The sequence below is a fragment of the Erythranthe guttata genome, chromosome 9 (assembly GCF_056151865.1).
Source record: "Erythranthe guttata isolate IM_541 chromosome 9, IM_541, whole genome shotgun sequence".
Classification (NCBI taxonomy): Eukaryota; Viridiplantae; Streptophyta; class Magnoliopsida; order Lamiales; family Phrymaceae; genus Erythranthe; species Erythranthe guttata.
This window is the reverse complement of record NC_142541.1, coordinates 9,632,906-9,660,490: the sequence shown is the minus strand read 5'-3', so window position 1 is coordinate 9,660,490 and position 27,585 is coordinate 9,632,906. Positions and strand designations below refer to the sequence as shown.

The window sequence follows — 27,585 nt, the reverse complement described above, 5'->3', positions numbered from 1 at the left end:
TCTCCGGAATGGCTTCCAGTTCCCGGCGGTGGCGCCGCCGCCGCCGCCACGTTTTGCCAAGGTTATAGTGGACCCTAAATCAGACAGCCTAGTAAGTACCATTTTCCAAATTTCCAGCAAATGTACAGAGTATTATAATGTGGGGGATTTCTAGGGTTTGGAGCAAGCAATTTGTTTAGAACTCGATTTTTTAATCAGAGAGAATCCCGGCTTCGTTTAGGCGAAGGTGTTACGGATAAAACTCTGCCGGGTCGGGTTTCGCTGAGGGTTCCCAAACGGGTCGGGTTTGGAGGTGGAATTGGTTCAGTTTTATGGCGTGGATTCAAAGAGCGTTTCTCGTCAGGATTTGGGTATTTCATGATGTTTGAATACAATGGTGAATCCTAGTTCGGATGTTGTCATTTTCAATGCAACTGCTTCTGAGATTGAATATCCACCGTTCAATGATGATTGTGATAAAACAATCGAAATCTCAGATAGCTCTCCACCGAGGAAATCGGTTAGGGAAAAACGCAACCTTGAATATCGATCGAGCTTCATCCCCAATTCGAAACGATCGTAGATTTTTTTTTTCTCTTTGTGTGTTTATAATTAGTGATGTTTTAATTTTTTTTTTCGACGAAATGATGTATTTGCAGACGAATGCAGGACACTTGAAATGGAGAAAGATGCATCGCCTATCGGAAAGCATTAGATTTCACGTCGAATAACAGTAGCACTTTCGAAAACCCGTTCTTCGTTTCTGTCATGCGCCCGTCCTATGTTTCTTATAAGTTCCTGTTGGTAAGTAATTAATCAACAATGAAAAAAAAAAAAAAAAAACAGTGATTAATTTTATTATTACATTTTACGTTCGTTGCAGAGTGTGCCGATGACCGATGCACGAGTCGTAATTGATCGAGGTTTCATGGCATCTTTGTTTAATCCATGACGAACTTTTCAAAGAGATACAAGATAGTCCGATGGATATAAATGCTATTGTGGCAAAGAGACGAAGGGATTTTACGGGGGACTTCTTTCGCCACCTCACTTTGCTCTCCGAAACCTACGACAGTTTGGAAGATCGAGATGGTAACGCTTCTTCAATTTATCAAATCTAACCCAAGTAACACAGATAGGCAAATTTTTAATATCATATCAGATTCGATGCATATTTCGATAATTTGTGGAGTCACAATACGGTGAAACTTGAATAAAAGAATTCCATGCAAAAATAAGAGATAAACTTGTGTTCTTTTCATCGAGCAGGGCTTGCTCGTCTGGGAGCCAGATGCTTATCTGCAGTCAGTGCTTTCGACAACACTTTGGATATTGTGGATACTTTAGACACTGCCCAGGAGAAGTTCGACGAAATCTTGAATTCTCCTTCAGTAGATGCTGCGTGTGATAAGATTAAAAGCCTAGCCAAGTCAAAGGAGCTCGATTCTTCTTTGATTCTGTTGATAAACGGTGCTTGGGCTTCTGCAAAGGATTCTCCTACCATTAAAAACGAGGTATCAATTTCTTTTTCTCCTCCGAAAAAAATAAAATTAGGAACATATGTTCCTCAATCGTAAAGCTTATCGGTGAACGTGGAGGATGACAGTAAGGTCTCGTTTGGTTGGTAAGATAAGACATGATTAATTAAATAATTAGGTTTTATGTGATGTTTGGTTAGTGCAGCAACTTTTTGGGTTGCCCCACAATTATCGAAATGAGCTATTATACAATTGGGGTCTCATTAGATTGCATAATCTTGTCTTGGTTAATTTTATCTTGCCACCAAAAGATAATGGGTTATGTTTAAAAACCTGCAAAATGACTTAGGCGTCGTTTGGTTTCTATGATAAGATTATCCAAGATAAAATTAAATAATCTAATGAAAAGTTGAAAACCCAATCGTATTATTTTACTGTGGGAAGGTCCAATAAAAAATCTTTCTAAGATAGATCATGATAAATTAATATTTCAGAGTCCACCCGGAAATCTATTGGGTTTACCAAACATTAAACAAAGTCCAATTAATTAATTAATCACGGCTAATCCTCCCAACCAAACGAGGCCTTATTGTGTTATACTACTTTTCCATTTCCTCAAGAACTTGGTTGATATTTTTTCGTACGGTTAAAAAACAAGCTAAGTTTTGTTTTTTTGCAGGTGAAAGATATAATGTACCGTTTATACAAGGCAACTCAAAGTAGTTTGATAGTAGTTTGAGAAGTATCGCACCGAAAGAAATCAAACTGCTCAAATATTTGCTGAACATCACGGACCCGGAAGAGCGATTTTCAGCATTAGCCACTGCATTCTGCCCAGGCGACAATCCTAATAATGTCAAAGAATCAAATGCTATATACACGTAATAATAATTTATTTCTTTATTGTAAATTGTTTAATGCTTGTGAATTTATATTGAGGATCAATTTCTTTCCATCTGACGTGGCAGAACACCGAAGGAGCTGCACAAGTGGATCAAGATAATGCTCGACGCATATAATCTGAGTAAAGAAGAGAGCGAAATTAGGGAAGCCAGGAAATTGAGTCAACCCGTTGTCATACAGAGACTTTTCATCCTTAAAGAAACCATCGAAGTGGAGTATTTGGAGCAGAGTACCAAAACAGAGACACAAGAAGAGGAGGAAGTAGACGAATCGGGAGATATTTTTTCTCATCAACCGACTCTGTGAGAGAGCTACTAAACCTAGTTTATTTTTCTTTCTTCCGGGCTCGTAAAACCCATTTTAGAACTTCCGGTAGAATTAATTAGTCTGTCGTCTATACTCTGTGGTGTGAAGTTGAAGCAAGCAAAATCTCGTCACATATTTTGTTAAAAATGACACGAGATGAACATGTAAAAAAATCCTCTCGTTTACGTATGTATGGTTTGTCTTCTTCTTCATACTATCGTCCTTGTATGGAATGCGTGATGGGGGCTATGTAACTGCTTTTAACTTATCCTAATTTGCATGGAACACACTTCCGAATAACCGTTTTTTTTTTCTTTTTTCGATGCGTAATTTCTCGGGGTGGCTTTCGTAGGCACTTGTGAATAAAACAGAAAGTCATGCTTATTGTGCAACTGAGGATGCTTTGTAGTGAAATCAGTTACTAGTACTATAAATGAATTACCCTCCGTTGGAATCTTTACAGAATATGCCCTTACATAATCTAAATCCAAACTCATTTACTAAATTAGCCGATGAATTGTTTAAATATGAATTATTTAATACTGTCCGAAGTCAAGAGCAATACCATTATTACATATGACATATCCCTTGTTGGGACTAAATGCTTTCGGGACAGTACTTCGAGTACCCTGTGTCAATACCATCTAAATGCACTATTAATACCATTACTGCGCATGACACATACTATAGAACCAGTACGAAAAATACAATAAGCCTCTTTCCCATATCCTATATGAAACCCTTGTTAGGACTCAAAATGCTTTGGGGACATGCTAATGTCACCGAAGAATAATACCCATGAGGAAACTATTACAAAATCATGAAATTCGACAACAAATAAATGATCTTTGCAAACCCAAACAACAGAAAAACAGATATTGGAACCGATTTAATGATTAGGGAAAACACCGAATAAAGTCGATGCATAATACCCATGAGAGGATATGTTCAAAATCATGCAATTCTACAACAAATAAACCTTTTTGCAAGCTTAAGCAACACCCAAATGGGTCTGTTTCCAAGAAAATGAAAGAAAAAAAAAAACAAACCTTGTTGTTTACCCTGCTTCACCATTGTCGATAAATGAGTTTGTTTATTTTTATTTTTCCTTTCGTTTTATAATTTTTCTGCGTTTTGTTGATTCTTCGTGTTTCGTTGTTTCTTCCTTCTTTGTTGTTTCTTTGTTCTTCGTTTCTTCTCTGTTTCTTCTTTGTCTGTAAATGGGTATAAACTGAACGGTGGTTTTTTTCCTGCGCCTTTTTAGCTTCTTTCTTGTTGTTTGATTTTTGAAATGTAACGGACAAAGAGCGTGTAACACAAACGGCGCGTAGGAGGTTGAAAATGAGTTATGTAAAATTAGTATAAAGTAAAGGGTATTTTAGTATTTGCACATTTTATTAGGGACTGAACTGCATGTTAGGCGCGTGAGTAGGGACTGAATTGCTTGGGGAAATTACCTAGGGACTGATCTGTGTGTTGAGTTTTGGATTAGGGATTTATCTGTAGTTTCCCCTTAAAATAATTATTTGGTGAATTTTTATTAGCACCTTTCTTGCAAAAATTGATGTTAATCATATATATATCGATGTCAAGTCATTTCTCGTCAGACTAATAAATAATAATTAATGAGATGCATCTCAAATCTCAATAAATAAAATATAATAATAAAATCTATTATATTTGCTTTATTTAGTTATTATATTCTTTTTGTCTATGTTTCCAATATATTTGATGCAATGAGAATAAAAATATTCGAGTTTATGATTAAAAATAAAATAAACTATATAGTAATTAATCTTTAATTTAGCTTAATTTGGTGTACAACTTACATTAGCTCAAGATGAATATCTGTAATCATTTTAATTTAATTAGATGATCATGATGAAGTTGTATTGTATACCAAATTAAATGGAAGAAACATCATTCAAATAATCCACGTTGGCATTCTAAAATTTCCGACCGTTAGTAATTAATTTATTGTGAATAAGGGAAAACATAATAAATATAGTGTGAAATTAAAGAAAGAATGAACAATATACAGCTGGTAATTAATTTTTTTTTTTAGCTGGTAATTAAATTAAAGGAACAAAATGAAATAATTTGAGGAAACAAATTAAAGAACATATAAAATCAGGTGCATAGAAAAATACCAAAAGCGTGAAAGCGATTTATAGAGGAAAATAAATAAACTCGTAGAGGAAAAAAACGCAGTGATTTTATCCCTTTGCATGAAACTTTGTACAAGAGATTTACTAGGTGACAAAAAGCAAACCCTATTTATTCAATTGTTTGATTTATATTTATTTACATTTAATAATGTATTTAACCTATCAACAACCACCAACCTGCATGCATATTAATATATGACGAGGTTGTCTTGAATGTTTATATATGAGCTCCACCAAACCCTAATTTCTACACAGCTTTGAAAAAATTAGAATTCTGCAGCAGAAAAAAAATTAAAGGTGCTTTGAAACAGAATATCCATGGCGGCGATGAACCCTAGAACCGGGAGAAACTTCGTCACTCGATCAGTCGTAAGTCGCGATTCATCGATCTCTTACTTCATTGATTACTTTTTAATTAAATATGCCATGCTTTATATAAATTTATACAGGTTGTACGTAGTGCATGAATATTTATAACAAAATGATAAATCAACTATGTGAAAATATCGATTAGGCCCAAAACCCGCATGTTTTAAAATTTATTATTTGTACAGCAGTTTGAAAAGTGAGAAACCCGCACAGTACGGGTCCGTTGGCTGGTTATGTTACTGAAACCCGCTTTGAACCCGACCCGCACCCATACCCATAATTTAAGTATAAATCTGATAATTCAGCTTTTTCTTTCCCATCTTCTCGTTTTTTACAATCCACAACCGCTCCTAGATTCACCACCATCGGCAACACAGCTCGATTATATTCTTCCACCGGCAGCAGATCTAAATTTTCATGTGAGGAATAAAAAGATTTTCATTTTCATTTTCATTTTCATTTTCATGGCAGGTGTTATAAACTCAAACACTTTAGATTGTGGAATCATTTCGGTCTTAACTTTCTATTTCTTCACGGGTTCAGTTGGAATCTCTTTTATATGTATGTCTGTATTATTGCTTGTCCGTTTTTGAAAATTTTAGTTGTATAAGAATTAGCTTATTTCTACTCAACTGATGTTGCCCGCAACCCGCCTGCTAACTGCCCAACCCGACGAACCCGAACTGTGCGGTTTTCAAGAATAACTAGGCAGGTGCGGGTTGTGGTTTTAGTAACCCGACTGTTTCGGGTCGGGTTTTGTTTTTCCTCAAACCCGCCCGTGTTCACACCTAAACAGTATCGATATATATAGATCACTTGTTGGACGAAATTCCCCGCACATCAGAATATATAGATGCATGTTTATAATTCTTATTTTATAGAAACTATTTTTTGCAATGTTAGATTTTATTTATTCGCAAAAAGATGCTGCTGGAATTTTAAGGATAAGATTCTGGTAATTTATTTCTTGAAAATGTTTGGTACTGTGTCAATGATTTTTTTAATTGAAATTTTTATTTGAACTGTGCTAGCTTGCTAATTATATATATATATATATATATATATATATATATATATATATATATATATATATATATATATATATATATTTTGCAAAATCAAACTGTGCAGAAGGGTACAACCATGGAAAGGAAGAGTACAACTAAGCCTTCCTTTTTCCAGATCCTGATCCACAATGATTTCACTAGATCACTGGTGAGCTTCTGATCCATTAATCAATTTTTTTTTTCTTTTTTGAAGTTTTAATTAAATATTGTGTGTGTGTGTGTGCAGAAAGTTCCGCTAGCTTTCGGACAGAAACACAAAAATATCCTAACCGAAAACATGAGGCTGAGGATCGGTTCGGGAGAAACATGGGACGTAAAAGTCAAGCAAGCGGACAACGGGCATTACTACTTCACCAAGGGCTGGGAAGATTTCGCCCGAGATTTGAAGCTCGAGCGCTCCGATTTTATCGGTTTCACGTTCGACGACAATTCGACCTTCGACGTTACTGCATGGGGGTCCGACGGGTGTGGGAAGGAATATTCCTTCCCACATCCTTACGTCGTTGTTGACGACGACTCCTCAGAAGACGAGCTGCTCGAACAACAAGAAGAAGAGACGAACGTGATCAACCCTAAGTTCGCCATCGTTTTGCAGCGTTCGCATATTTCGAGAGTGGTAATTAATCAATTAAAAAAATATATTAATATTTCACTAATTTGTGTTTCTTTTTTTCTTTGCTTATGATTGATTTAATTTAATTTGTATAGAGCATATGCAAGAACTATGCGGAGGAGGCTGGTTTGATAGGTAAGAAGAGGGTGGTTTTGGAGTACCAGCCGGGCGGGTATTGTTCGAGCGTGGTGCTCGATTTTAGGTCGCCGAATATGAGGCTGAATAAAAATGGTTTCAGGCTTGATTTCGCAAAGGGTTGGCGTGATTTTCGGAAAGCGACTGGGATGCGCTTTTACCGAACTTATTTGTTCGAGTTCATTCCTTGGAAGGGGGTGATTCAGGTTAAGGAGGTCTGAAGAAGTTATTCAACTATATATTTATTGCATTTTATGTATGTTTTGTATAATTAATTCTGAACATTGATCTGGTTGATCACAAGTTAATTACTTAATCACATGCAACAGTTGGAGTGCTAATTATAATTTATATATATTAGTAATTACTTGTGTTAATTAATTAGCTAGCAAGTAATCTTAAATTTTGCATGTGTGCAGCATGCACAATTTACATTTGCCAATATGAATTTCTGCAATCACACCACAATTAATTTCATTAAGTAGGTAAATAGATGAATTTTGATTATCAATTTTCATATTGGGGAGGGCGAAATGGTCAATAATAACAGTGTGGAGTCGAATTCGATCTAAGAACATGAGTAAAATCAAGAATATAGCAACTCTGTTATCTTGCAAACATAACTGAACTTCAATCAATGCAAGTTCTTTATAGCAGTTTGACATGTAAAGAAAAATTACTGGATGTAAAAAAATTGCAGATGTGACAGTATAAATAGCTAGCTCCAGAGCTGCATATACACAATTAATGGAGAATATTAATGTAAAGAATAATGACAACAATTAGTCTTAATCATAAATTTTAATGAAAAGAGGAAAAGAAATTGGGGAATGGCGATTAGTATTTCATCAAATCAGTATTTATTATTGCAAAAAAAAAACCCCATTTTTCTTCCAATCATATCACACTTCTCCGGAATGGCTTCCAGTTCCCGGCGGTGGCGCCGCCGCCGCCGCCACGTTTTGCCAAGGTTATAGTGGACCCTAAATCAGACAGCCTAGTAAGTACCATTTTCCAAATTTCCAGCAAATGTACAGAGTATTATAATGTGGGGGATTTCTAGGGTTTGGAGCAAGCAATTTGTTTAGAACTCGATTTTTTAATCGGAGAGAATCCCGGCTTCGTTTAGGCGAAGGTGTTACGGATAAAACTCTGCCGGGTCGGGTTTCGCTGAGGGTTCCCAAACGGGTCGGGTTTGGAGGTGGAATTGGTTCAGTTTTATGGCGTGGATTCAAAGAGCGTTTCTCGTCAGGATTTGGGTATTTCATGATGTTTGAATACAATGGTGAATCCTAGTTCGGATGTTGTCATTTTCAAAGCAACTGCTTTTGAGATTGAATATCCACCGTTCAATGATGATTGTGATAAAACAATCGAAATCTCAGATAGCTCTCCACCGAGGAAATCGGTTAGGGAAAAACGCAACCTTGAATATCGATCGAGCTTCATCCCCAATTCGAAACGATCGTAGATTTTTTTTTTCTCTTTGTGTGTTTATAATTAGTGATGTTTTAATTTTTTTTTTCGACGAAATGATGTATTTGCAGACGAATGCAGGACACTTGAAATGGAGAAAGATGCATCGCCTATCGGAAAGCATTAGATTTCACGTCGAATAACAGTAGCACTTTCGAAAACCCGTTCTTCGTTTCTGTCATGCGCCCGTCCTATGTTTCTTATAAGTTCCTGTTGGTAAGTAATTAATCAACAATGAAAAAAAAAAAAAACAGTGATTAATTTTATTATTACATTTTACGTTCGTTGCAGAGTGTGGCGATGACCGATGCACGAGTCGTAATTGATCGAGGTTTCATGGCATCTTTGTTTAATCCATGACGAACTTTTCAAAGAGATACAAGATAGTCCGATGGATATAAATGCTATTGTGGCAAAGAGACGAAGGGATTTTACGGGGGACTTCTTTCGCCACCTCACTTTGCTCTCCGAAACCTACGACAGTTTGGAAGATCGAGATGGTAACGCTTCTTCAATTTATCAAATCTAACCCAAGTAACACAGATAGGCAAATTTTTAATATCATATCAGATTCGATGCATATTTCGATAATTTGTGGAGTCACAATACGGTGAAACTTGAATAAAAGAATTCCATGCAAAAATAAGAGATAAACTTGTGTTCGTTTCATCGAGCAGGGCTTGCTCGTCTGGGAGCCAGATGCTTATCTGCAGTCAGTGCTTTCGACAACACTTTGGATATTGTGGATACTTTAGACACTGCCCAGGAGAAGTTCGACGAAATCTTGAATTCTCCTTCAGTAGATGCTGCGTGTGATAAGATTAAAAGCCTAGCCAAGTCAAAGGAGCTCGATTCTTCTTTGATTCTGTTGATAAACGGTGCTTGGGCTTCTGCAAAGGATTCTCCTACCATTAAAAACGAGGTATCAATTTCTTTTTCTCCTCCGAAAAAAATAAAATTAGGAACATATGTTCCTCAATCGTAAAGCTTATCGGTGAACGTGGAGGATGACAGTAAGGTCTCGTTTGGTTGGTAAGATAAGACATGATTAATTAAATAATTAGGTTTTATGTGATGTTTGGTTAGTGCAGCAACTTTTTGGGTTGCCCCACAATTATCGAAATGAGCTATTATACAATTGGGGTCTCATTAGATTGCATAATCTTGTCTTGGTTAATTTTATCTTGCCACCAAAAGATAATGGGTTATGTTTAAAAACCTGCAAAATGACTTAGGCGTCGTTTGGTTTCTATGATAAGATTATCCAAGATAAAATTAAATAATCTAATGAAAAGTTGAAAACCCAATCGTATTATTTTACTGTGGGAAGGTCCAATAAAAAATCTTTCTAAGATAGATCATGATAAATTAATATTTCAGAGTCCACCCGGAAATCTATTGGGTTTACCAAACATTAAACAAAGTCCAATTAATTAATTAATCACGGCTAATCCTCCCAACCAAACGAGGCCTTATTGTGTTATACTACTTTTCCATTTCCTCAAGAACTTGGTTGATATTTTTTCGTACGGTTAAAAAACAAGCTAAGTTTTGTTTTTTTGCAGGTGAAAGATATAATGTACCGTTTATACAAGGCAACTCAAAGTAGTTTGATAGTAGTTTGAGAAGTATCGCACCGAAAGAAATCAAACTGCTCAAATATTTGCTGAACATCACGGACCCGGAAGAGCGATTTTCAGCATTAGCCACTGCATTCTGCCCAGGCGACAATCCTAATAATGTCAAAGAATCAAATGCTATATACACGTAATAATAATTTATTTCTTTATTGTAAATTGTTTAATGCTTGTGAATTTATATTGAGGATCAATTTCTTTCCATCTGACGTGGCAGAACACCGAAGGAGCTGCACAAGTGGATCAAGATAATGCTCGACGCATATAATCTGAGTAAAGAAGAGAGCGAAATTAGGGAAGCCAGGAAATTGAGTCAACCCGTTGTCATACAGAGACTTTTCATCCTTAAAGAAACCATCGAAGTGGAGTATTTGGAGCAGAGTACCAAAACAGAGACACAAGAAGAGGAGGAAGTAGACGAATCGGGAGATATTTTTTCTCATCAACCGACTCTGTGAGAGAGCTACTAAACCTAGTTTATTTTTCTTTCTTCCGGGCTCGTAAAACCCATTTTAGAACTTCCGGTAGAATTAATTAGTCTGTCGTCTATACTCTGTGGTGTGAAGTTGAAGCAAGCAAAATCTCGTCACATATTTTGTTAAAAATGACACGAGATGAACATGTAAAAAAATCCTCTCGTTTACGTATGTATGGTTTGTCTTCTTCTTCATACTATCGTCCTTGTATGGAATGCGTGATGGGGGCTATGTAACTGCTTTTAACTTATCCTAATTTGCATGGAACACACTTCCGAATAACCGTTTTTTTTTTCTTTTTTCGATGCGTAATTTCTCGGGGTGGCTTTCGTAGGCACTTGTGAATAAAACAGAAAGTCATGCTTATTGTGCAACTGAGGATGCTTTGTAGTGAAATCAGTTACTAGTACTATAAATGAATTACCCTCCGTTGGAATCTTTACAGAATATGCCCTTACATAATCTAAATCCAAACTCATTTACTAAATTAGCCGATGAATTGTTTAAATATGAATTATTTAATACTGTCCGAAGTCAAGAGCAATACCATTATTACATATGACATATCCCTTGTTGGGACTAAATGCTTTCGGGACAGTACTTCGAGTACCCTGTGTCAATACCATCTAAATGCACTATTAATACCATTACTGCGCATGACACATACTATAGAACCAGTACGAAAAATACAATAAGCCTCTTTCCCATATCCTATATGAAACCCTTGTTAGGACTCAAAATGCTTTGGGGACATGCTAATGTCACCGAAGAATAATACCCATGAGGAAACTATTACAAAATCATGAAATTCGACAACAAATAAATGATCTTTGCAAACCCAAACAACAGAAAAACAGATATTGGAACCGATTTAATGATTAGGGAAAACACCGAATAAAGTCGATGCATAATACCCATGAGAGGATATGTTCAAAATCATGCAATTCTACAACAAATAAACCTTTTTGCAAGCTTAAGCAACACCCAAATGGGTCTGTTTCCAAGAAAATGAAAGAAAAAAAAAATCAAACCTTGTTGTTTACCCTGCTTCACCATTGTCGATAAATGGGTTTGTTTATTTTTATTTTTCCTTTCGTTTTATAATTTTTCTGCGTTTTGTTGATTCTTCGTGTTTCGTTGTTTCTTCCTTCTTTGTTGTTTCTTTGTTCTTCGTTTCTTCTCTGTTTCTTCTTTGTCTGTAAATGGGTATAAACTGAACGGTGGATTTTTTCCTGCGCCTTTTTAGCTTCTTTCTTGTTGTTTGATTTTTGAAATGTAACGGACAAAGAGCGTGTAACACAAACGGCGCGTAGGAGGTTGAAAATGAGTTATGTAAAATTAGTATAAAGTAAAGGGTATTTTAGTATTTGCACATTTTATTAGGGACTGAACTGCATGTTAGGCGCGTGAGTAGGGACTGAATTGCTTGGGGAAATTACCTAGGGACTGATCTGTGTGTTGAGTTTTGGATTAGGGATTTATCTGTAGTTTCCCCTTAAAATAATTATTTGGTGAATTTTTATTAGCACCTTTCTTGCAAAAATTGATGTTAATCATATATATATCGATGTCAAGTCATTTCTCGTCAGACTAATAAATAATAATTAATGAGATGCATCTCAAATCTCAATAAATAAAATATAATAATAAAATCTATTATATTTGCTTTATTTAGTTATTATATTCTTTTTTTCTATGTTTCCAATATATTTGATGCAATGAGAATAAAAATATTCGAGTTTATGATTAAAAATAAAATAAACTATATAGTAATTAATCTTTAATTTAGCTTAATTTGGTGTACAACTTACATTAGCTCAAGATGAATATCTGTAATCATTTTAATTTAATTAGATGATCATGATGAAGTTGTATTGTATACCAAATTAAATGGAAGAAACATCATTCAAATAATCCACGTTGGCATTCTAAAATTTCCGACCGTTAGTAATTAATTTATTGTGAATAAGGGAAAACATAATAAATATAGTGTGAAATTAAAGAAAGAATGAACAATATACAGCTGGTAATTAATTTTTTTTTTTAGCTGGTAATTAAATTAAAGGAACAAAATGAAATAATTTGAGGAAACAAATTAAAGAACATATAAAATCAGGTGCATAGAAAAATACCAAAAGCGTGAAAGCGATTTATAGAGGAAAATAAATAAACTCGTAGAGGAAAAAAACGCAGTGATTTTATCCCTTTGCATGAAACTTTGTACAAGAGATTTACTAGGTGACAAAAAGCAAACCCTATTTATTCAATTGTTTGATTTATATTTATTTACATTTAATAATGTATTTAACCTATCAACAACCACCAACCTGCATGCATATTAATATATGACGAGGTTGTCTTGAATGTTTATATATGAGCTCCACCAAACCCTAATTTCTACACAGCTTTGAAAAAATTAGAATTCTGCAGCAGAAAAAAAATTAAAGGTGCTTTGAAACAGAATATCCATGGCGGCGATGAACCCTAGAACCGGGAGAAACTTCGTCACTCGATCAGTCGTAAGTCGCGATTCATCGATCTCTTACTTCATTGATTACTTTTTAATTAAATATGCCATGCTTTATATAAATTTATACAGGTTGTACGTAGTGCATGAATATTTATAACAAAATGATAAATCAACTATGTGAAAATATCGATTAGGCCCAAAACCCGCATGTTTTAAAATTTATTATTTGTACAGCAGTTTGAAAAGTGAGAAACCCGCACAGTACGGGTCCGTTGGCTGGTTATGTTACTGAAACCCGCTTTGAACCCGACCCGCACCCATACCCATAATTTAAGTATAAATCTGATAATTCAGCTTTTTCTTTCCCATCTTCTCGTTTTTTACAATCCACAACCGCTGCTAGATTCACCACCATCGGCAACACAGCTCGATTATATTCTTCCACCGGCAGCAGATCTAAATTTTCATGTGAGGAATAAAAAGATTTTCATTTTCATTTTCATTTTCATTTTCATGGCAGGTGTTATAAACTCAAACACTTTAGATTGTGGAATCATTTCGGTCTTAACTTTCTATTTCTTCACGGGTTCAGTTGGAATCTCTTTTATATGTATGTCTGTATTATTGCTTGTCCGTTTTTGAAAATTTTAGTTGTATAAGAATTAGCTTATTTCTACTCAACTGATGTTGCCCGCAACCCGCCTGCTAACTGCCCAACCCGACGAACCCGAACTGTGCGGTTTTCAAGAATAACTAGGCAGGTGCGGGTTGTGGTTTTAGTAACCCGACTGTTTCGGGTCGGGTTTTGTTTTTCCTCAAACCCGCCCGTGTTCACACCTAAACAGTATCGATATATATAGATCACTTGTTGGACGAAATTCCCCGCACATCAGAATATATAGATGCATGTTTATAATTCTTATTTTATAGAAACTATTTTTTGCAATGTTAGATTTTATTTATTCGGAAAAAGATGCTGCTGGAATTTTAAGGATAAGATTCTGGTAATTTATTTCTTGAAAATGTTTGGTACTGTGTCAATGATTTTTTTAATTGAAATTTTTATTTGAACTGTGCTAGCTTGCTAATTATATATATATATATATATATATATATATATATATATATATATATATATATATATATATATATATATATATATATATATATATATATATATATATATATATATATATATATATATATATATTTTGCAAAATCAAACTGTGCAGAAGGGTACAACCATGGAAAGGAAGAGTACAACTAAGCCTTCCTTTTTCCAGATCCTGATCCACAATGATTTCACTAGATCACTGGTGAGCTTCTGATCCATTAATCAATTTTTTTTTTCTTTTTTGAAGTTTTAATTAAATATTGTGTGTGTGTGTGTGCAGAAAGTTCCGCTAGCTTTCGGACAGAAACACAAAAATATCCTAACCGAAAACATGAGGCTGAGGATCGGTTCGGGAGAAACATGGGACGTAAAAGTCGAGCAAGCGGACGACGGGCATTACTACTTCACCAAGGGTTGGGAAGATTTCGCCCGAGATTTGAAGCTCGAGCGCTCCGATTTTATCGGTTTCACGTTCGACGACAATTCGACCTTCGACGTTACTGCATGGGGGTCCGACGGGTGTGGGAAGGAATATTCCTTCCCACATCCTTACGTCGTTGTTGACGACGACTCCTCAGAAGACGAGCTGCTCGAACAACAAGAAGAAGAGACGAACGTGATCAACCCTAAGTTCGCCATCGTTTTGCAGCGTTCGCATATTTCGAGAGTGGTAATTAATCAATTAAAAAAATATATTAATATTTCACTAATTTGTGTTTCTTTTTTTCTTTGCTTATGATTGATTTAATTTAATTTGTATAGAGCATATGCAAGAACTATGCGGAGGAGGCTGGTTTGATAGGTAAGAAGAGGGTGGTTTTGGAGTACCAGCCGGGCGGGTATTGTTCGAGCGTGGTGCTCGATTTTAGGTCGCCGAATATGAGGCTGAATAAAAATGGTTTCAGGCTTGATTTCGCAAAGGGTTGGCGTGATTTTCGGAAAGCGACTGGGATGCGCTTTTACCGAACTTATTTGTTCGAGTTCATTCCTTGGAAGGGGGTGATTCAGGTTAAGGAGGTATGAAGAAGTTATTCAACTATATATTTATTGCATTTTATGTATGTTTTGTATAATTAATTCTGAACATTGATCTGGTTGATCACAAGTTAATTACTTAATCACATGCAACAGTTGGAGTGCTAATTATAATTTATATATATTAGTAATTACTTGTGTTAATTAATTAGCTAGCAAGTAATCTTAAATTTTGCATGTGTGCAGCATGCACAATTTACATTTGCCAATATGAATTTCTGCAATCACACCACAATTAATTTCATTAAGTAGGTAAATAGATGAATTTTGATTTTCAATTTTCATATTGGGGAGGGCGAAATGGTCAATAATAACAGTGTGGAGTCGAATTCGATCTAAGAACATGAGTAAAATCAAGAATATAGCAACTCTGTTATCTTGCAAACATAACTGAACTTCAATCAATGCAAGTTCTTTATAGCAGTTTGACATGTAAAGAAAAATTACTGGATGTAAAAAAATTGCAGATGTGACAGTATAAATAGCTAGCTCCAGAGCTGCATATACACAATTAATGGAGAATATTAATGTAAAGAATAATGACAACAATTAGTCTTAATCATAAATTTTAATGAAAAGAGGAAAAGAAATTGGGGAATGGCGATTAGTATTTCATCAAATCAGTATTTATTATTGCAAAAAAAAAAACCCCATTTTTCTTCCAATCATATCACACTTCTCCGGAATGGCTTCCAGTTCCCGGCGGTGGCGCCGCCGCCGCCGCCACGTTTTGCCAAGGTTATAGTGGACCCTAAATCAGACAGCCTAGTAAGTACCATTTTCCAAATTTCCAGCAAATGTACAGAGTATTATAATGTGGGGGATTTCTAGGGTTTGGAGCAAGCAATTTGTTTAGAACTCGATTTTTTAATCGGAGAGAATCCCGGCTTCGTTTAGGCGAAGGTGTTACGGATAAAACTCTGCCGGGTCGGGTTTCGCTGAGGGTTCCCAAACGGATCGGGTTTGGAGGTGGAATTGGTTCAGTTTTATGGCGTGGATTCAAAGAGCGTTTCTCGTCAGGATTTGGGTATTTCATGATGTTTGAATACAATGGTGAATCCTAGTTCGGATGTTGTCATTTTCAATGCAACTGCTTCTGAGATTGAATATCCACCGTTCAATGATGATTGTGATAAAACAATCGAAATCTCAGATAGCTCTCCACCGAGGAAATCGGTTAGGGAAAAACGCAACCTTGAATATCGATCGAGCTTCATCCCCAATTCGAAACGATCGTAGATTTTTTTTTTCTCTTTGTGTGTTTATAATTAGTGATGTTTTAATTTTTTTTTCGACGAAATGATGTATTTGCAGACGAATGCAGGACACTTGAAATGGAGAAAGATGCATCGCCTATCGGAAAGCATTAGATTTCACGTCGAATAACAGTAGCACTTTCGAAAACCCGTTCTTCGTTTCTGTCATGTGCCCGTCCTATGTTTCTTATAAGTTCCTGTTGGTAAGTAATTAATCAACAATGAAAAAAAAAAAAAAAAACAGTGATTAATTTTATTATTACATTTTACGTTCGTTGCAGAGTGTGCCGATGACCGATGCACGAGTCGTAATTGATCGAGGTTTCATGGCATCTTTGTTTAATCCATGACGAACTTTTCAAAGAGATACAAGATAGTCCGATGGATATAAATGCTATTGTGGCAAAGAGACGAAGGGATTTTACGGGGGACTTCTTTCGCCACCTCACTTTGCTCTCCGAAACCTACGACAGTTTGGAAGATCGAGATGGTAACGCTTCTTCAATTTATCAAATCTAACCCAAGTAACACAGATAGGCAAATTTTTAATATCATATCAGATTCGATGCATATTTCGATAATTTGTGGAGTCACAATACGGTGAAACTTGAATAAAAGAATTCCATGCAAAAATAAGAGATAAACTTGTGTTCGTTTCATCGAGCAGGGCTTGCTCGTCTGGGAGCCAGATGCTTATCTGCAGTCAGTGCTTTCGACAACACTTTGGATATTGTGGATACTTTAGACACTGCCCAGGAGAAGTTCGACGAAATCTTGAATTCTCCTTCAGTAGATGCTGCGTGTGATAAGATTAAAAGCCTAGCCAAGTCAAAGGAGCTCGATTCTTCTTTGATTCTGTTGATAAACGGTGCTTGGGCTTCTGCAAAGGATTCTCCTACCATTAAAAACGAGGTATCAATTTCTTTTTCTCCTCCGAAAAAAATAAAATTAGGAACATATGTTCCTCAATTGTAAAGCTTATCGGTGAACGTGGAGGATGACAGTAAGGTCTCGTTTGGTTGGTAAGATAAGACATGATTAATTAAATAATTAGGTTTTATGTGATGTTTGGTTAGTGCAGCAACTTTTTGGGTTGCCCCACAATTATCGAAATGAGCTATTATACAATTGGGGTCTCATTAGATTGCATAATCTTGTCTTGGTTAATTTTATCTTGCCACCAAAAGATAATGTGTTATGTTTAAAAACCTGCAAAATGACTTAGGCGTCGTTTGGTTTCTATGATAAGATTATCCAAGATAAAATTAAATAATCTAATGAAAAGTTGAAAACCCAATCGTATTATTTTACTGTGGGAAGGTCCAATAAAAAATCTTTCTAAGATAGATCATGATAAATTAATATTTCAGAGTCCACCCGGAAATCTATTGGGTTTACCAAACATTAAACAAAGTCCAATTAATTAATTAATCACGGCTAATCCTCCCAACCAAACGAGGCCTTATTGTGTTATACTACTTTTCCATTTCCTCAAGAACTTGGTTGATATTTTTTCGTACGGTTAAAAAACAAGCTAAGTTTTGTTTTTTTGCAGGTGAAAGATATAATGTACCGTTTATACAAGGCAACTCAAAGTAGTTTGAGAAGTATCGCACCGAAAGAAATCAAACTGCTCAAATATTTGCTGAACATCACGGACCCGGAAGAGCGATTTTCAGCATTAGCCACTGCATTCTGCCCAGGCGACAATCCTAATAATGTCAAAGAATCAAATGCTATATACACGTAATAATAATTTATTTCTTTATTGTAAATTGTTTAATGCTTGTGAATTTATATTGAGGATCAATTTCTTTCCATCTGACGTGGCAGAACACCGAAGGAGCTGCACAAGTGGATCAAGATAATGCTCGACGCATATAATCTGAGTAAAGAAGAGAGCGAAATTAGGGAAGCCAGGAAATTGAGTCAACCCGTTGTCATACAGAGACTTTTCATCCTTAAAGAAACCATCGAAGTGGAGTATTTGGAGCAGAGTACCAAAACAGAGACACAAGAAGAGGAGGAAGTAGACGAATCGGGAGATATTTTTTCTCATCAACCGACTCTGTGAGAGAGCTACTAAACCTAGTTTATTTTTCTTTCTTCCGGGCTCGTAAAACCCATTTTAGAACTTCCGGTAGAATTAATTAGTCTGTCGTCTATACTCTGTGGTGTGAAGTTGAAGCAAGCAAAATCTCGTCACATATTTTGTTAAAAATGACACGAGATGAACATGTAAAAAAATCCTCTCGTTTACGTATGTATGGTTTGTCTTCTTCTTCATACTATCGTCCTTGTATGGAATGCGTGATGGGGGCTATGTAACTGCTTTTAACTTATCCTAATTTGCATGGAACACACTTCCGAATAACCGTTTTTTTTTTCTTTTTTCGATGCGTAATTTCTCGGGGTGGCTTTCGTAGGCACTTGTGAATAAAACAGAAAGTCATGCTTATTGTGCAACTGAGGATGCTTTGTAGTGAAATCAGTTACTAGTACTATAAATGAATTACCCTCCGTTGGAATCTTTACAGAATATGCCCTTACATAATCTAAATCCAAACTCATTTACTAAATTAGCCGATGAATTGTTTAAATATGAATTATTTAATACTGTCCGAAGTCAAGAGCAATACCATTATTACATATGACATATCCCTTGTTGGGACTAAATGCTTTCGGGACAGTACTTCGAGTACCCTGTGTCAATACCATCTAAATGCACTATTAATACCATTACTGCGCATGACACATACTATAGAACCAGTACGAAAAATACAATAAGCCTCTTTCCCATATCCTATATGAAACCCTTGTTAGGACTCAAAATGCTTTGGGGACATGCTAATGTCACCGAAGAATAATACCCATGAGGAAACTATTACAAAATCATGAAATTCGACAACAAATAAATGATCTTTGCAAACCCAAACAACAGAAAAACAGATATTGGAACCGATTTAATGATTAGGGAAAACACCGAATAAAGTCGATGCATAATACCCATGAGAGGATATGTTCAAAATCATGCAATTCTACAACAAATAAACCTTTTTGCAAGCTTAAGCAACACCCAAATGGGTCTGTTTCCAAGAAAATGAAAGAAAAAAAAAATCAAACCTTGTTGTTTACCCTGCTTCACCATTGTCGATAAATGGGTTTGTTTATTTTTATTTTTTCTTTCGTTTTATAATTTTTCTGCGTTTTGTTGATTCTTCGTGTTTCGTTGTTTCTTCCTTCTTTGTTGTTTCTTTGTTCTTCGTTTCTTCTCTGTTTCTTCTTTGTCTGTAAATGGGTATAAACTGAACGGTGGATTTTTTCCTGCGCCTTTTTAGCTTCTTTCTTGTTGTTTGATTTTTGAAATGTAACGGACAAAGAGCGTGTAACACAAACGGCGCGTAGGAGGTTGAAAATGAGTTATGTAAAATTAGTATAAAGTAAAGGGTATTTTAGTATTTGCACATTTTATTAGGGACTGAACTGCATGTTAGGCGCGTGAGTAGGGACTGAATTGCTTGGGGAAATTACCTAGGGACTGATCTGTGTGTTGAGTTTTGGATTAGGGATTTATCTGTAGTTTCCCCTTAAAATAATTATTTGGTGAATTTTTATTAGCACCTTTCTTGCAAAAATTGATGTTAATCATATATATATCGATGTCAAGTCATTTCTCGTCAGACTAATAAATAATAATTAATGAGATGCATCTCAAATCTCAATAAATAAAATATAATAATAAAATCTATTATATTTGCTTTATTTAGTTATTATATTCTTTTTGTCTATGTTTCCAATATATTTGATGCAATGAGAATAAAAATATTCGAGTTTATGATTAAAAATAAAATAAACTATATAGTAATTAATCTTTAATTTAGCTTAATTTGGTGTACAACTTACATTAGCTCAAGATGAATATCTGTAATCATTTTAATTTAATTAGATGATCATGATGAAGTTGTATTGTATACCAAATTAAATGGAAGAAACATCATTCAAATAATCCACGTTGGCATTCTAAAATTTCCGACCGTTAGTAATTAATTTATTGTGAATAAGGGAAAACATAATAAATATAGTGTGAAATTAAAGAAAGAATGAACAATATACAGCTGGTAATTAATTTTTTTTTTTAGCTGGTAATTAAATTAAAGGAACAAAATGAAATAATTTGAGGAAACAAATTAAAGAACATATAAAATCAGGTGCAGAGAAAAATACCAAAAGCGTGAAAGCGATTTATAGAGGAAAATAAATAAACTCGTAGAGGAAAAAAACGCAGTGATTTTATCCCTTTGCATGAAACTTTGTACAAGAGATTTACTAGCTGACAAAAAGCAAACCCTATTTATTCAATTGTTTGATTTATATTTATTTACATTTAATAATGTATTTAACCTATCAACAACCACCAACCTGCATGCATATTAATATATGACGAGGTTGTCTTGAATGTTTATATATGAGCTCCACCAAACCCTAATTTCTACACAGCTTTGAAAAAATTAGAATTCTGCAGCAGAAAAAAAATTAAAGGTGCTTTGAAACAGAATATCCATGGCGGCGATGAACCCTAGAACCGGGAGAAACTTCGTCACTCGATCAGTCGTAAGTCGCGATTCATCGATCTCTTACTTCATTGATTACTTTTTAATTAAATATGCCATGCTTTATATAAATTTATACAGGTTGTACGTAGTGCATGAATATTTATAACAAAATGATAAATCAACTATGTGAAAATATCGATTAGGCCCAAAACCCGCATGTTTTAAAATTTATTATTTGTACAGCAGTTTGAAAAGTGAGAAACCCGCACAGTACGGGTCCGTTGGCTGGTTATGTTACTGAAACCCGCTTTGAACCCGACCCGCACCCATACCCATAATTTAAGTATAAATCTGATAATTCAGCTTTTTCTTTCCCATCTTCTCGTTTTTTACAATCCACAACCGCTGCTAGATTCACCACCATCGGCAACACAGCTCGATTATATTCTTCCACCGGCAGCAGATCTAAATTTTCATGTGAGGAATAAAAAGATTTTCATTTTCATTTTCATTTTCATTTTCATGGCAGGTGTTATAAACTCAAACACTTTAGATTGTGGAATCATTTCGGTCTTAACTTTCTATTTCTTCACGGGTTCAGTTGGAATCTCTTTTATATGTATGTCTGTATTATTGCTTGTCCGTTTTTGAAAATTTTAGTTGTATAAGAATTAGCTTATTTCTACTCAACTGATGTTGCCCGCAACCCGCCTGCTAACTGCCCAACCCGACGAACCCGAACTGTGCGGTTTTCAAGAATAACTAGGCAGGTGCGGGTTGTGGTTTTAGTAACCCGACTGTTTCGGGTCGGGTTTTGTTTTTCCTCAAACCCGCCCGTGTTCACACCTAATATCGATATATATAGATCACTTGTTGGACGAAATTCCCCGCACATCAGAATATATAGATGCATGTTTATAATTCTTATTTTATAGAAACTATTTTTTGCAATGTTAGATTTTATTTATTCGGAAAAAGATGCTGCTGGAATTTTAAGGATAAGATTCTGGTAATTTATTTCTTGAAAATGTTTGGTACTGTGTCAATGATTTTTTTAATTGAAATTTTTATTTGAACTGTGCTAGCTTGCTAATTATATATATATATATATATATATATATATATATATATATATATATATATATATATATATATATATATATATATATATATATATATATATATATATATATATATTTTGCAAAATCAAACTGTGCAGAAGGGTACAACCATGGAAAGGAAGAGTACAACTAAGCCTTCCTTTTTCCAGATCCTGATCCACAATGATTTCACTAGATCACTGGTGAGCTTCTGATCCATTAATCAATTTTTTTTTTCTTTTTTGAAGTTTTAATTAAATATTGTGTGTGTGTGTGTGCAGAAAGTTCCGCTAGCTTTCGGACAGAAACACAAAAATATCCTAACCGAAAACATGAGGCTGAGGATCGGTTCGGGAGAAACATGGGACGTAAAAGTCGAGCAAGCGGACGACGGGCATTACTACTTCACCAAGGGCTGGGAAGATTTCGCCCGAGATTTGAAGCTCGAGCGCTCCGATTTTATCGGTTTCACGTTCGACGACAATTCGACCTTCGACGTTACTGCATGGGGGTCCGACGGGTGTGGGAAGGAATATTCCTTCCCACATCCTTACGTCGTTGTTGACGACGACTCCTCAGAAGACGAGCTGCTCGAACAACAAGAAGAAGAGACGAACGTGATCAACCCTAAGTTCGCCATCGTTTTGCAGCGTTCGCATATTTCGAGAGTGGTAATTAATCAATTAAAAAAATATATTAATATTTCACTAATTTGTGTTTCTTTTTTTCTTTGCTTATGATTGATTTAATTTAATTTGTATAGAGCATATGCAAGAACTATGCGGAGGAGGCTGGTTTGATAGGTAAGAAGAGGGTGGTTTTGGAGTACCAGCCGGGCGGGTATTGTTCGAGCGTGGTGCTCGATTTTAGGTCGCCGAATATGAGGCTGAATAAAAATGGTTTCAGGCTTGATTTCGCAAAGGGTTGGCGTGATTTTCGGAAAGCGACTGGGATGCGCTTTTACCGAACTTATTTGTTCGAGTTCATTCCTTGGAAGGGGGTGATTCAGGTTAAGGAGGTCTGAAGAAGTTATTCAACTATATATTTATTGCATTTTATGTATGTTTTGTATAATTAATTCTGAACATTGATCTGGTTGATCACAAGTTAATTACTTAATCACATGCAACAGTTGGAGTGCTAATTATAATTTATATATATTAGTAATTACTTGTGTTAATTAATTAGCTAGCAAGTAATCTTAAATTTTGCATGTGTGCAGCATGCACAATTTACATTTGCCAATATGAATTTCTGCAATCACACCACAATTAATTTCATTAAGTAGGTAAATAGATGAATTTTGATTTTCAATTTTCATATTGGGGAGGGCGAAATGGTCAATAATAACAGTGTGGAGTCGAATTCGATCTAAGAACATGAGTAAAATCAAGAATATAGCAACTCTGTTATCTTGCAAACATAACTGAACTTCAATCAATGCAAGTTCTTTATAGCAGTTTGACATGTAAAGAAAAATTACTGGATGTAAAAAAATTGCAGATGTGACAGTATAAATAGCTAGCTCCAGAGCTGCATATACACAATTAATGGAGAATATTAATGTAAAGAATAATGACAACAATTAGTCTTAATCATAAATTTTAATGAAAAGAGGAAAAGAAATTGGGGAATGGCGATTAGTATTTCATCAAATCAGTATTTATTATTGCAAAAAAAAAAACCCCATTTTTCTTCCAATCATATCACACTTCTCCGGAATGGCTTCCAGTTCCCGGCGGTGGCGCCGCCGCCGCCGCCACGTTTTGCCAAGGTTATAGTGGACCCTAAATCAGACAGCCTAGTAAGTACCATTTTCCAAATTTCCAGCAAATGTACAGAGTATTATAATGTGGGGGATTTATAGGGTTTGGAGCAAGCAATTTGTTTAGAACTCGATTTTTTAATCGGAGAGAATCCCGGCTTCGTTTAGGCGAAGGTGTTACGGATAAAACTCTGCCGGGTCGGGTTTCGCTGAGGGTTCCCAAACGGGTCGGGTTTGGAGGTGGAATTGGTTCAGTTTTATGGCGTGGATTCAAAGAGCGTTTCTCGTCAGGATTTGGGTATTTCATGATGTTTGAATACAATGGTGAATCCTAGTTCGGATGTTGTCATTTTCAATGCAACTGCTTCTGAGATTGAATATCCACCGTTCAATGATGATTGTGATAAAACAATCGAAATCTCAGATAGCTCTCCACCGAGGAAATCGGTTAGGGAAAAACGCAACCTTGAATATCGATCGAGCTTCATCCCCAATTCGAAACGATCGTAGATTTTTTTTTTCTCTTTGTGTGTTTATAATTAGTGATGTTTTAATTTTTTTTTTCGACGAAATGATGTATTTGCAGACGAATGCAGGACACTTGAAATGGAGAAAGATGCATCGCCTATCGGAAAGCATTAGATTTCACGTCGAATAACAGTAGCACTTTCGAAAACCCGTTCTTCGTTTCTGTCATGTGCCCGTCCTATGTTTCTTATAAGTTCCTGTTGGTAAGTAATTAATCAACAATGAAAAAAAAAAAAAAAACAGTGATTAATTTTATTATTACATTTTACGTTCGTTGCAGAGTGTGCCGATGACCGATGCACGAGTCGTAATTGATCGAGGTTTCATGGCATCTTTGTTTAATCCATGACGAACTTTTCAAAGAGATACAAGATAGTCCGATGGATATAAATGCTATTGTGGCAAAGAGACGAAGGGATTTTACGGGGGACTTCTTTCGCCACCTCACTTTGCTCTCCGAAACCTACGACAGTTTGGAAGATCGAGATGGTAACGCTTCTTCAATTTATCAAATCTAACCCAAGTAACACAGATAGGCAAATTTTTAATATCATATCAGATTCGATGCATATTTCGATAATTTGTGGAGTCACAATACGGTGAAACTTGAATAAAAGAATTCCATGCAAAAATAAGAGATAAACTTGTGTTCGTTTCATCGAGCAGGGCTTGCTCGTCTGGGAGCCAGATGCTTATCTGCAGTCAGTGCTTTCGACAACACTTTGGATATTGTGGATACTTTAGACACTGCCCAGGAGAAGTTCGACGAAATCTTGAATTCTCCTTCAGTAGATGCTGCGTGTGATAAGATTAAAAGCCTAGCCAAGTCAAAGGAGCTCGATTCTTCTTTGATTCTGTTGATAAACGGTGCTTGGGCTTCTGCAAAGGATTCTCCTACCATTAAAAACGAGGTATCAATTTCTTTTTCTCCTCCGAAAAAAATAAAATTAGGAACATATGTTCCTCAATCGTAAAGCTTATCGGTGAACGTGGAGGATGACAGTAAGGTCTCGTTTGGTTGGTAAGATAAGACATGATTAATTAAATAATTAGGTTTTATGTGATGTTTGGTTAGTGCAGCAACTTTTTGGGTTGCCCCACAATTATCGAAATGAGCTATTATACAATTGGGGTCTCATTAGATTGCATAATCTTGTCTTGGTTAATTTTATCTTGCCACCAAAAGATAATGTGTTATGTTTAAAAACCTGCAAAATGACTTAGGCGTCGTTTGGTTTCTATGATAAGATTATCCAAGATAAAATTAAATAATCTAATGAAAAGTTGAAAACCCAATCGTATTATTTTACTGTGGGAAGGTCCAATAAAAAATCTTTCTAAGATAGATCATGATAAATTAATATTTCAGAGTCCACCCGGAAATCTATTGGGTTTACCAAACATTAAACAAAGTCCAATTAATTAATTAATCACGGCTAATCCTCCCAACCAAACGAGGCCTTATTGTGTTATACTACTTTTCCATTTCCTCAAGAACTTGGTTGATATTTTTTCGTACGGTTAAAAAACAAGCTAAGTTTTGTTTTTTTGCAGGTGAAAGATATAATGTACCGTTTATACAAGGCAACTCAAAGTAGTTTGAGAAGTATCGCACCGAAAGAAATCAAACTGCTCAAATATTTGCTGAACATCGCGGACCCGGAAGAGCGATTTTCAGCATTAGCCACTGCATTCTGCCCAGGCGACAATCCTAATAATGTCAAAGAATCAAATGCTATATACACGTAATAATAATTTATTTCTTTATTGTAAATTGTTTAATGCTTGTGAATTTATATTGAGGATCAATTTCTTTCCATCTGACGTGGCAGAACACCGAAGGAGCTGCACAAGTGGATCAAGATAATGCTCGACGCATATAATCTGAGTAAAGAAGAGAGCGAAATTAGGGAAGCCAGGAAATTGAGTCAACCCGTTGTCATACAGAGACTTTTCATCCTTAAAGAAACCATCGAAGTGGAGTATTTGGAGCAGAGTACCAAAACAGAGACACAAGAAGAGGAGGAAGTAGACGAATCGGGAGATATTTTTTCTCATCAACCGACTCTGTGAGAGAGCTACTAAACCTAGTTTATTTTTCTTTCTTCCGGGCTCGTAAAACCCATTTTAGAACTTCCGGTAGAATTAATTAGTCTGTCGTCTATACTCTGTGGTGTGAAGTTGAAGCAAGCAAAATCTCGTCACATATTTTGTTAAAAATGACACGAGATGAACATGTAAAAAAATCCTCTCGTTTACGTATGTATGGTTTGTCTTCTTCTTCATACTATCGTCCTTGTATGGAATGCGTGATGGGGGCTATGTAACTGCTTTTAACTTATCCTAATTTGCATGGAACACACTTCCGAATAACCGTTTTTTTTTTTCTTTTTTCGATGCGTAATTTCTCGGGGTGGCTTTCGTAGGCACTTGTGAATAAAACAGAAAGTCATGCTTATTGTGCAACTGAGGATGCTTTGTAGTGAAATCAGTTACTAGTACTATAAATGAATTACCCTCCGTTGGAATCTTTACAGAATATGCCCTTACATAATCTAAATCCAAACTCATTTACTAAATTAGCCGATGAATTGTTTAAATATGAATTATTTAATACTGTCCGAAGTCAAGAGCAATACCATTATTACATATGACATATCCCTTGTTGGGACTAAATGCTTTCGGGACAGTACTTCGAGTACCCTGTGTCAATACCATCTAAATGCACTATTAATACCATTACTGCGCATGACACATACTATAGAACCAGTACGAAAAATACAATAAGCCTCTTTCCCATATCCTATATGAAACCCTTGTTAGGACTCAAAATGCTTTGGGGACATGCTAATGTCACCGAAGAATAATACCCATGAGGAAACTATTACAAAATCATGAAATTCGACAACAAATAAATGATCTTTGCAAACCCAAACAACAGAAAAACAGATATTGGAACCGATTTAATGATTAGGGAAAACACCGAATAAAGTCGATGCATAATACCCATGAGAGGATATGTTCAAAATCATGCAATTCTACAACAAATAAACCTTTTTGCAAGCTTAAGCAACACCCAAATGGGTCTGTTTCCAAGAAAATGAAAGAAAAAAAAAAATCAAACCTTGTTGTTTACCCTGCTTCACCATTGTCGATA

The 27,585-nt window shown here is 35.5% G+C and overlaps 4 protein-coding genes, 1 non-coding gene and 1 pseudogene across 5 annotated transcripts; all 6 read left to right on the top strand.

Moving 5' to 3' along the window:
* Positions 1-373: 373 nt before the first annotated feature.
* LOC105963019 (uncharacterized protein At4g37920) lies at positions 374-2,966 on the top strand. Its single transcript, XR_016033379.1, has 6 exons — positions 374-558; positions 669-783; positions 903-1,071; positions 1,249-1,493; positions 2,137-2,338; positions 2,426-2,966. It is a non-coding gene; the product is annotated as an uncharacterized protein At4g37920 (transcript).
* Positions 2,967-6,346: 3,380 nt separating this feature from the next.
* Positions 6,347-7,485, top strand: LOC148768026 (uncharacterized). The gene is made up of 3 exons (XM_088822743.1): positions 6,347-6,418; positions 6,497-6,886; positions 6,979-7,485. The coding sequence occupies exons 1-3, from the start codon at positions 6,347-6,349 to the stop codon at positions 7,237-7,239; spliced, it is 723 nt and encodes a 240-aa protein (XP_088678869.1). The 3' UTR covers positions 7,240-7,485.
* Positions 7,486-8,300: 815 nt separating this feature from the next.
* LOC105963009 (uncharacterized protein At4g37920-like) lies at positions 8,301-10,889 on the top strand (annotated as a pseudogene).
* A 5,924-nt stretch (positions 10,890-16,813) lies between these two features.
* On the top strand, positions 16,814-18,856 carry LOC105962991 (uncharacterized protein At4g37920). The gene is made up of 4 exons (XM_012987344.2): positions 16,814-16,972; positions 17,150-17,394; positions 18,038-18,228; positions 18,316-18,856. Exons 1-4 carry the CDS (start codon positions 16,864-16,866, stop codon positions 18,554-18,556), a joined length of 786 nt encoding a protein of 261 aa, XP_012842798.2. The 5' UTR covers positions 16,814-16,863; the 3' UTR covers positions 18,557-18,856.
* Positions 18,857-22,264: 3,408 nt separating this feature from the next.
* Positions 22,265-23,609, top strand: LOC148768025 (uncharacterized). The gene is made up of 3 exons (XM_088823504.1): positions 22,265-22,338; positions 22,417-22,806; positions 22,899-23,609. Exons 1-3 carry the CDS (start codon positions 22,267-22,269, stop codon positions 23,157-23,159), a joined length of 723 nt encoding a protein of 240 aa, XP_088679630.1. The 5' UTR covers positions 22,265-22,266; the 3' UTR covers positions 23,160-23,609.
* Positions 23,610-24,757: 1,148 nt separating this feature from the next.
* On the top strand, positions 24,758-26,801 carry LOC148768024 (uncharacterized protein At4g37920-like). The gene is made up of 4 exons (XM_088822833.1): positions 24,758-24,917; positions 25,095-25,339; positions 25,983-26,173; positions 26,261-26,801. Exons 1-4 carry the CDS (start codon positions 24,809-24,811, stop codon positions 26,499-26,501), a joined length of 786 nt encoding a protein of 261 aa, XP_088678959.1. The 5' UTR covers positions 24,758-24,808; the 3' UTR covers positions 26,502-26,801.
* Positions 26,802-27,585: the final 784 nt, after the last annotated feature.

Excerpts from the sequence above, each read along its gene's own strand:
- LOC148768026 (XM_088822743.1), top strand. The coding sequence starts at position 6,347 with ATGGAAAGGAAGAGTACAACTAAGCCTTCCTTTTTCCAGATCCTGATC. Across the intron at positions 6,419-6,496 it reads ATGATTTCACTAGATCACTG|AAAGTTCCGCTAGCTTTCGG; the intron begins GTGAGCTTCTGA and ends GTGTGTGTGCAG. Across the intron at positions 6,887-6,978 it reads GTTCGCATATTTCGAGAGTG|AGCATATGCAAGAACTATGC; the intron begins GTAATTAATCAA and ends TAATTTGTATAG.
- LOC105962991 (XM_012987344.2), top strand. The coding sequence starts at position 16,864 with ATGGATATAAATGCTATTGTGGCAAAGAGACGAAGGGATTTTACGGGG. Across the intron at positions 17,395-18,037 it reads CTCCTACCATTAAAAACGAG|GTGAAAGATATAATGTACCG; the intron begins GTATCAATTTCT and ends GTTTTTTTGCAG. Across the intron at positions 18,229-18,315 it reads GAATCAAATGCTATATACAC|AACACCGAAGGAGCTGCACA; the intron begins GTAATAATAATT and ends CTGACGTGGCAG.
- LOC148768025 (XM_088823504.1), top strand. The coding sequence starts at position 22,267 with ATGGAAAGGAAGAGTACAACTAAGCCTTCCTTTTTCCAGATCCTGATC. Across the intron at positions 22,339-22,416 it reads ATGATTTCACTAGATCACTG|AAAGTTCCGCTAGCTTTCGG; the intron begins GTGAGCTTCTGA and ends GTGTGTGTGCAG. Across the intron at positions 22,807-22,898 it reads GTTCGCATATTTCGAGAGTG|AGCATATGCAAGAACTATGC; the intron begins GTAATTAATCAA and ends TAATTTGTATAG.
- LOC148768024 (XM_088822833.1), top strand. The coding sequence starts at position 24,809 with ATGGATATAAATGCTATTGTGGCAAAGAGACGAAGGGATTTTACGGGG. Across the intron at positions 24,918-25,094 it reads CAGTTTGGAAGATCGAGATG|GGCTTGCTCGTCTGGGAGCC; the intron begins GTAACGCTTCTT and ends TTCATCGAGCAG. Across the intron at positions 25,340-25,982 it reads CTCCTACCATTAAAAACGAG|GTGAAAGATATAATGTACCG; the intron begins GTATCAATTTCT and ends GTTTTTTTGCAG.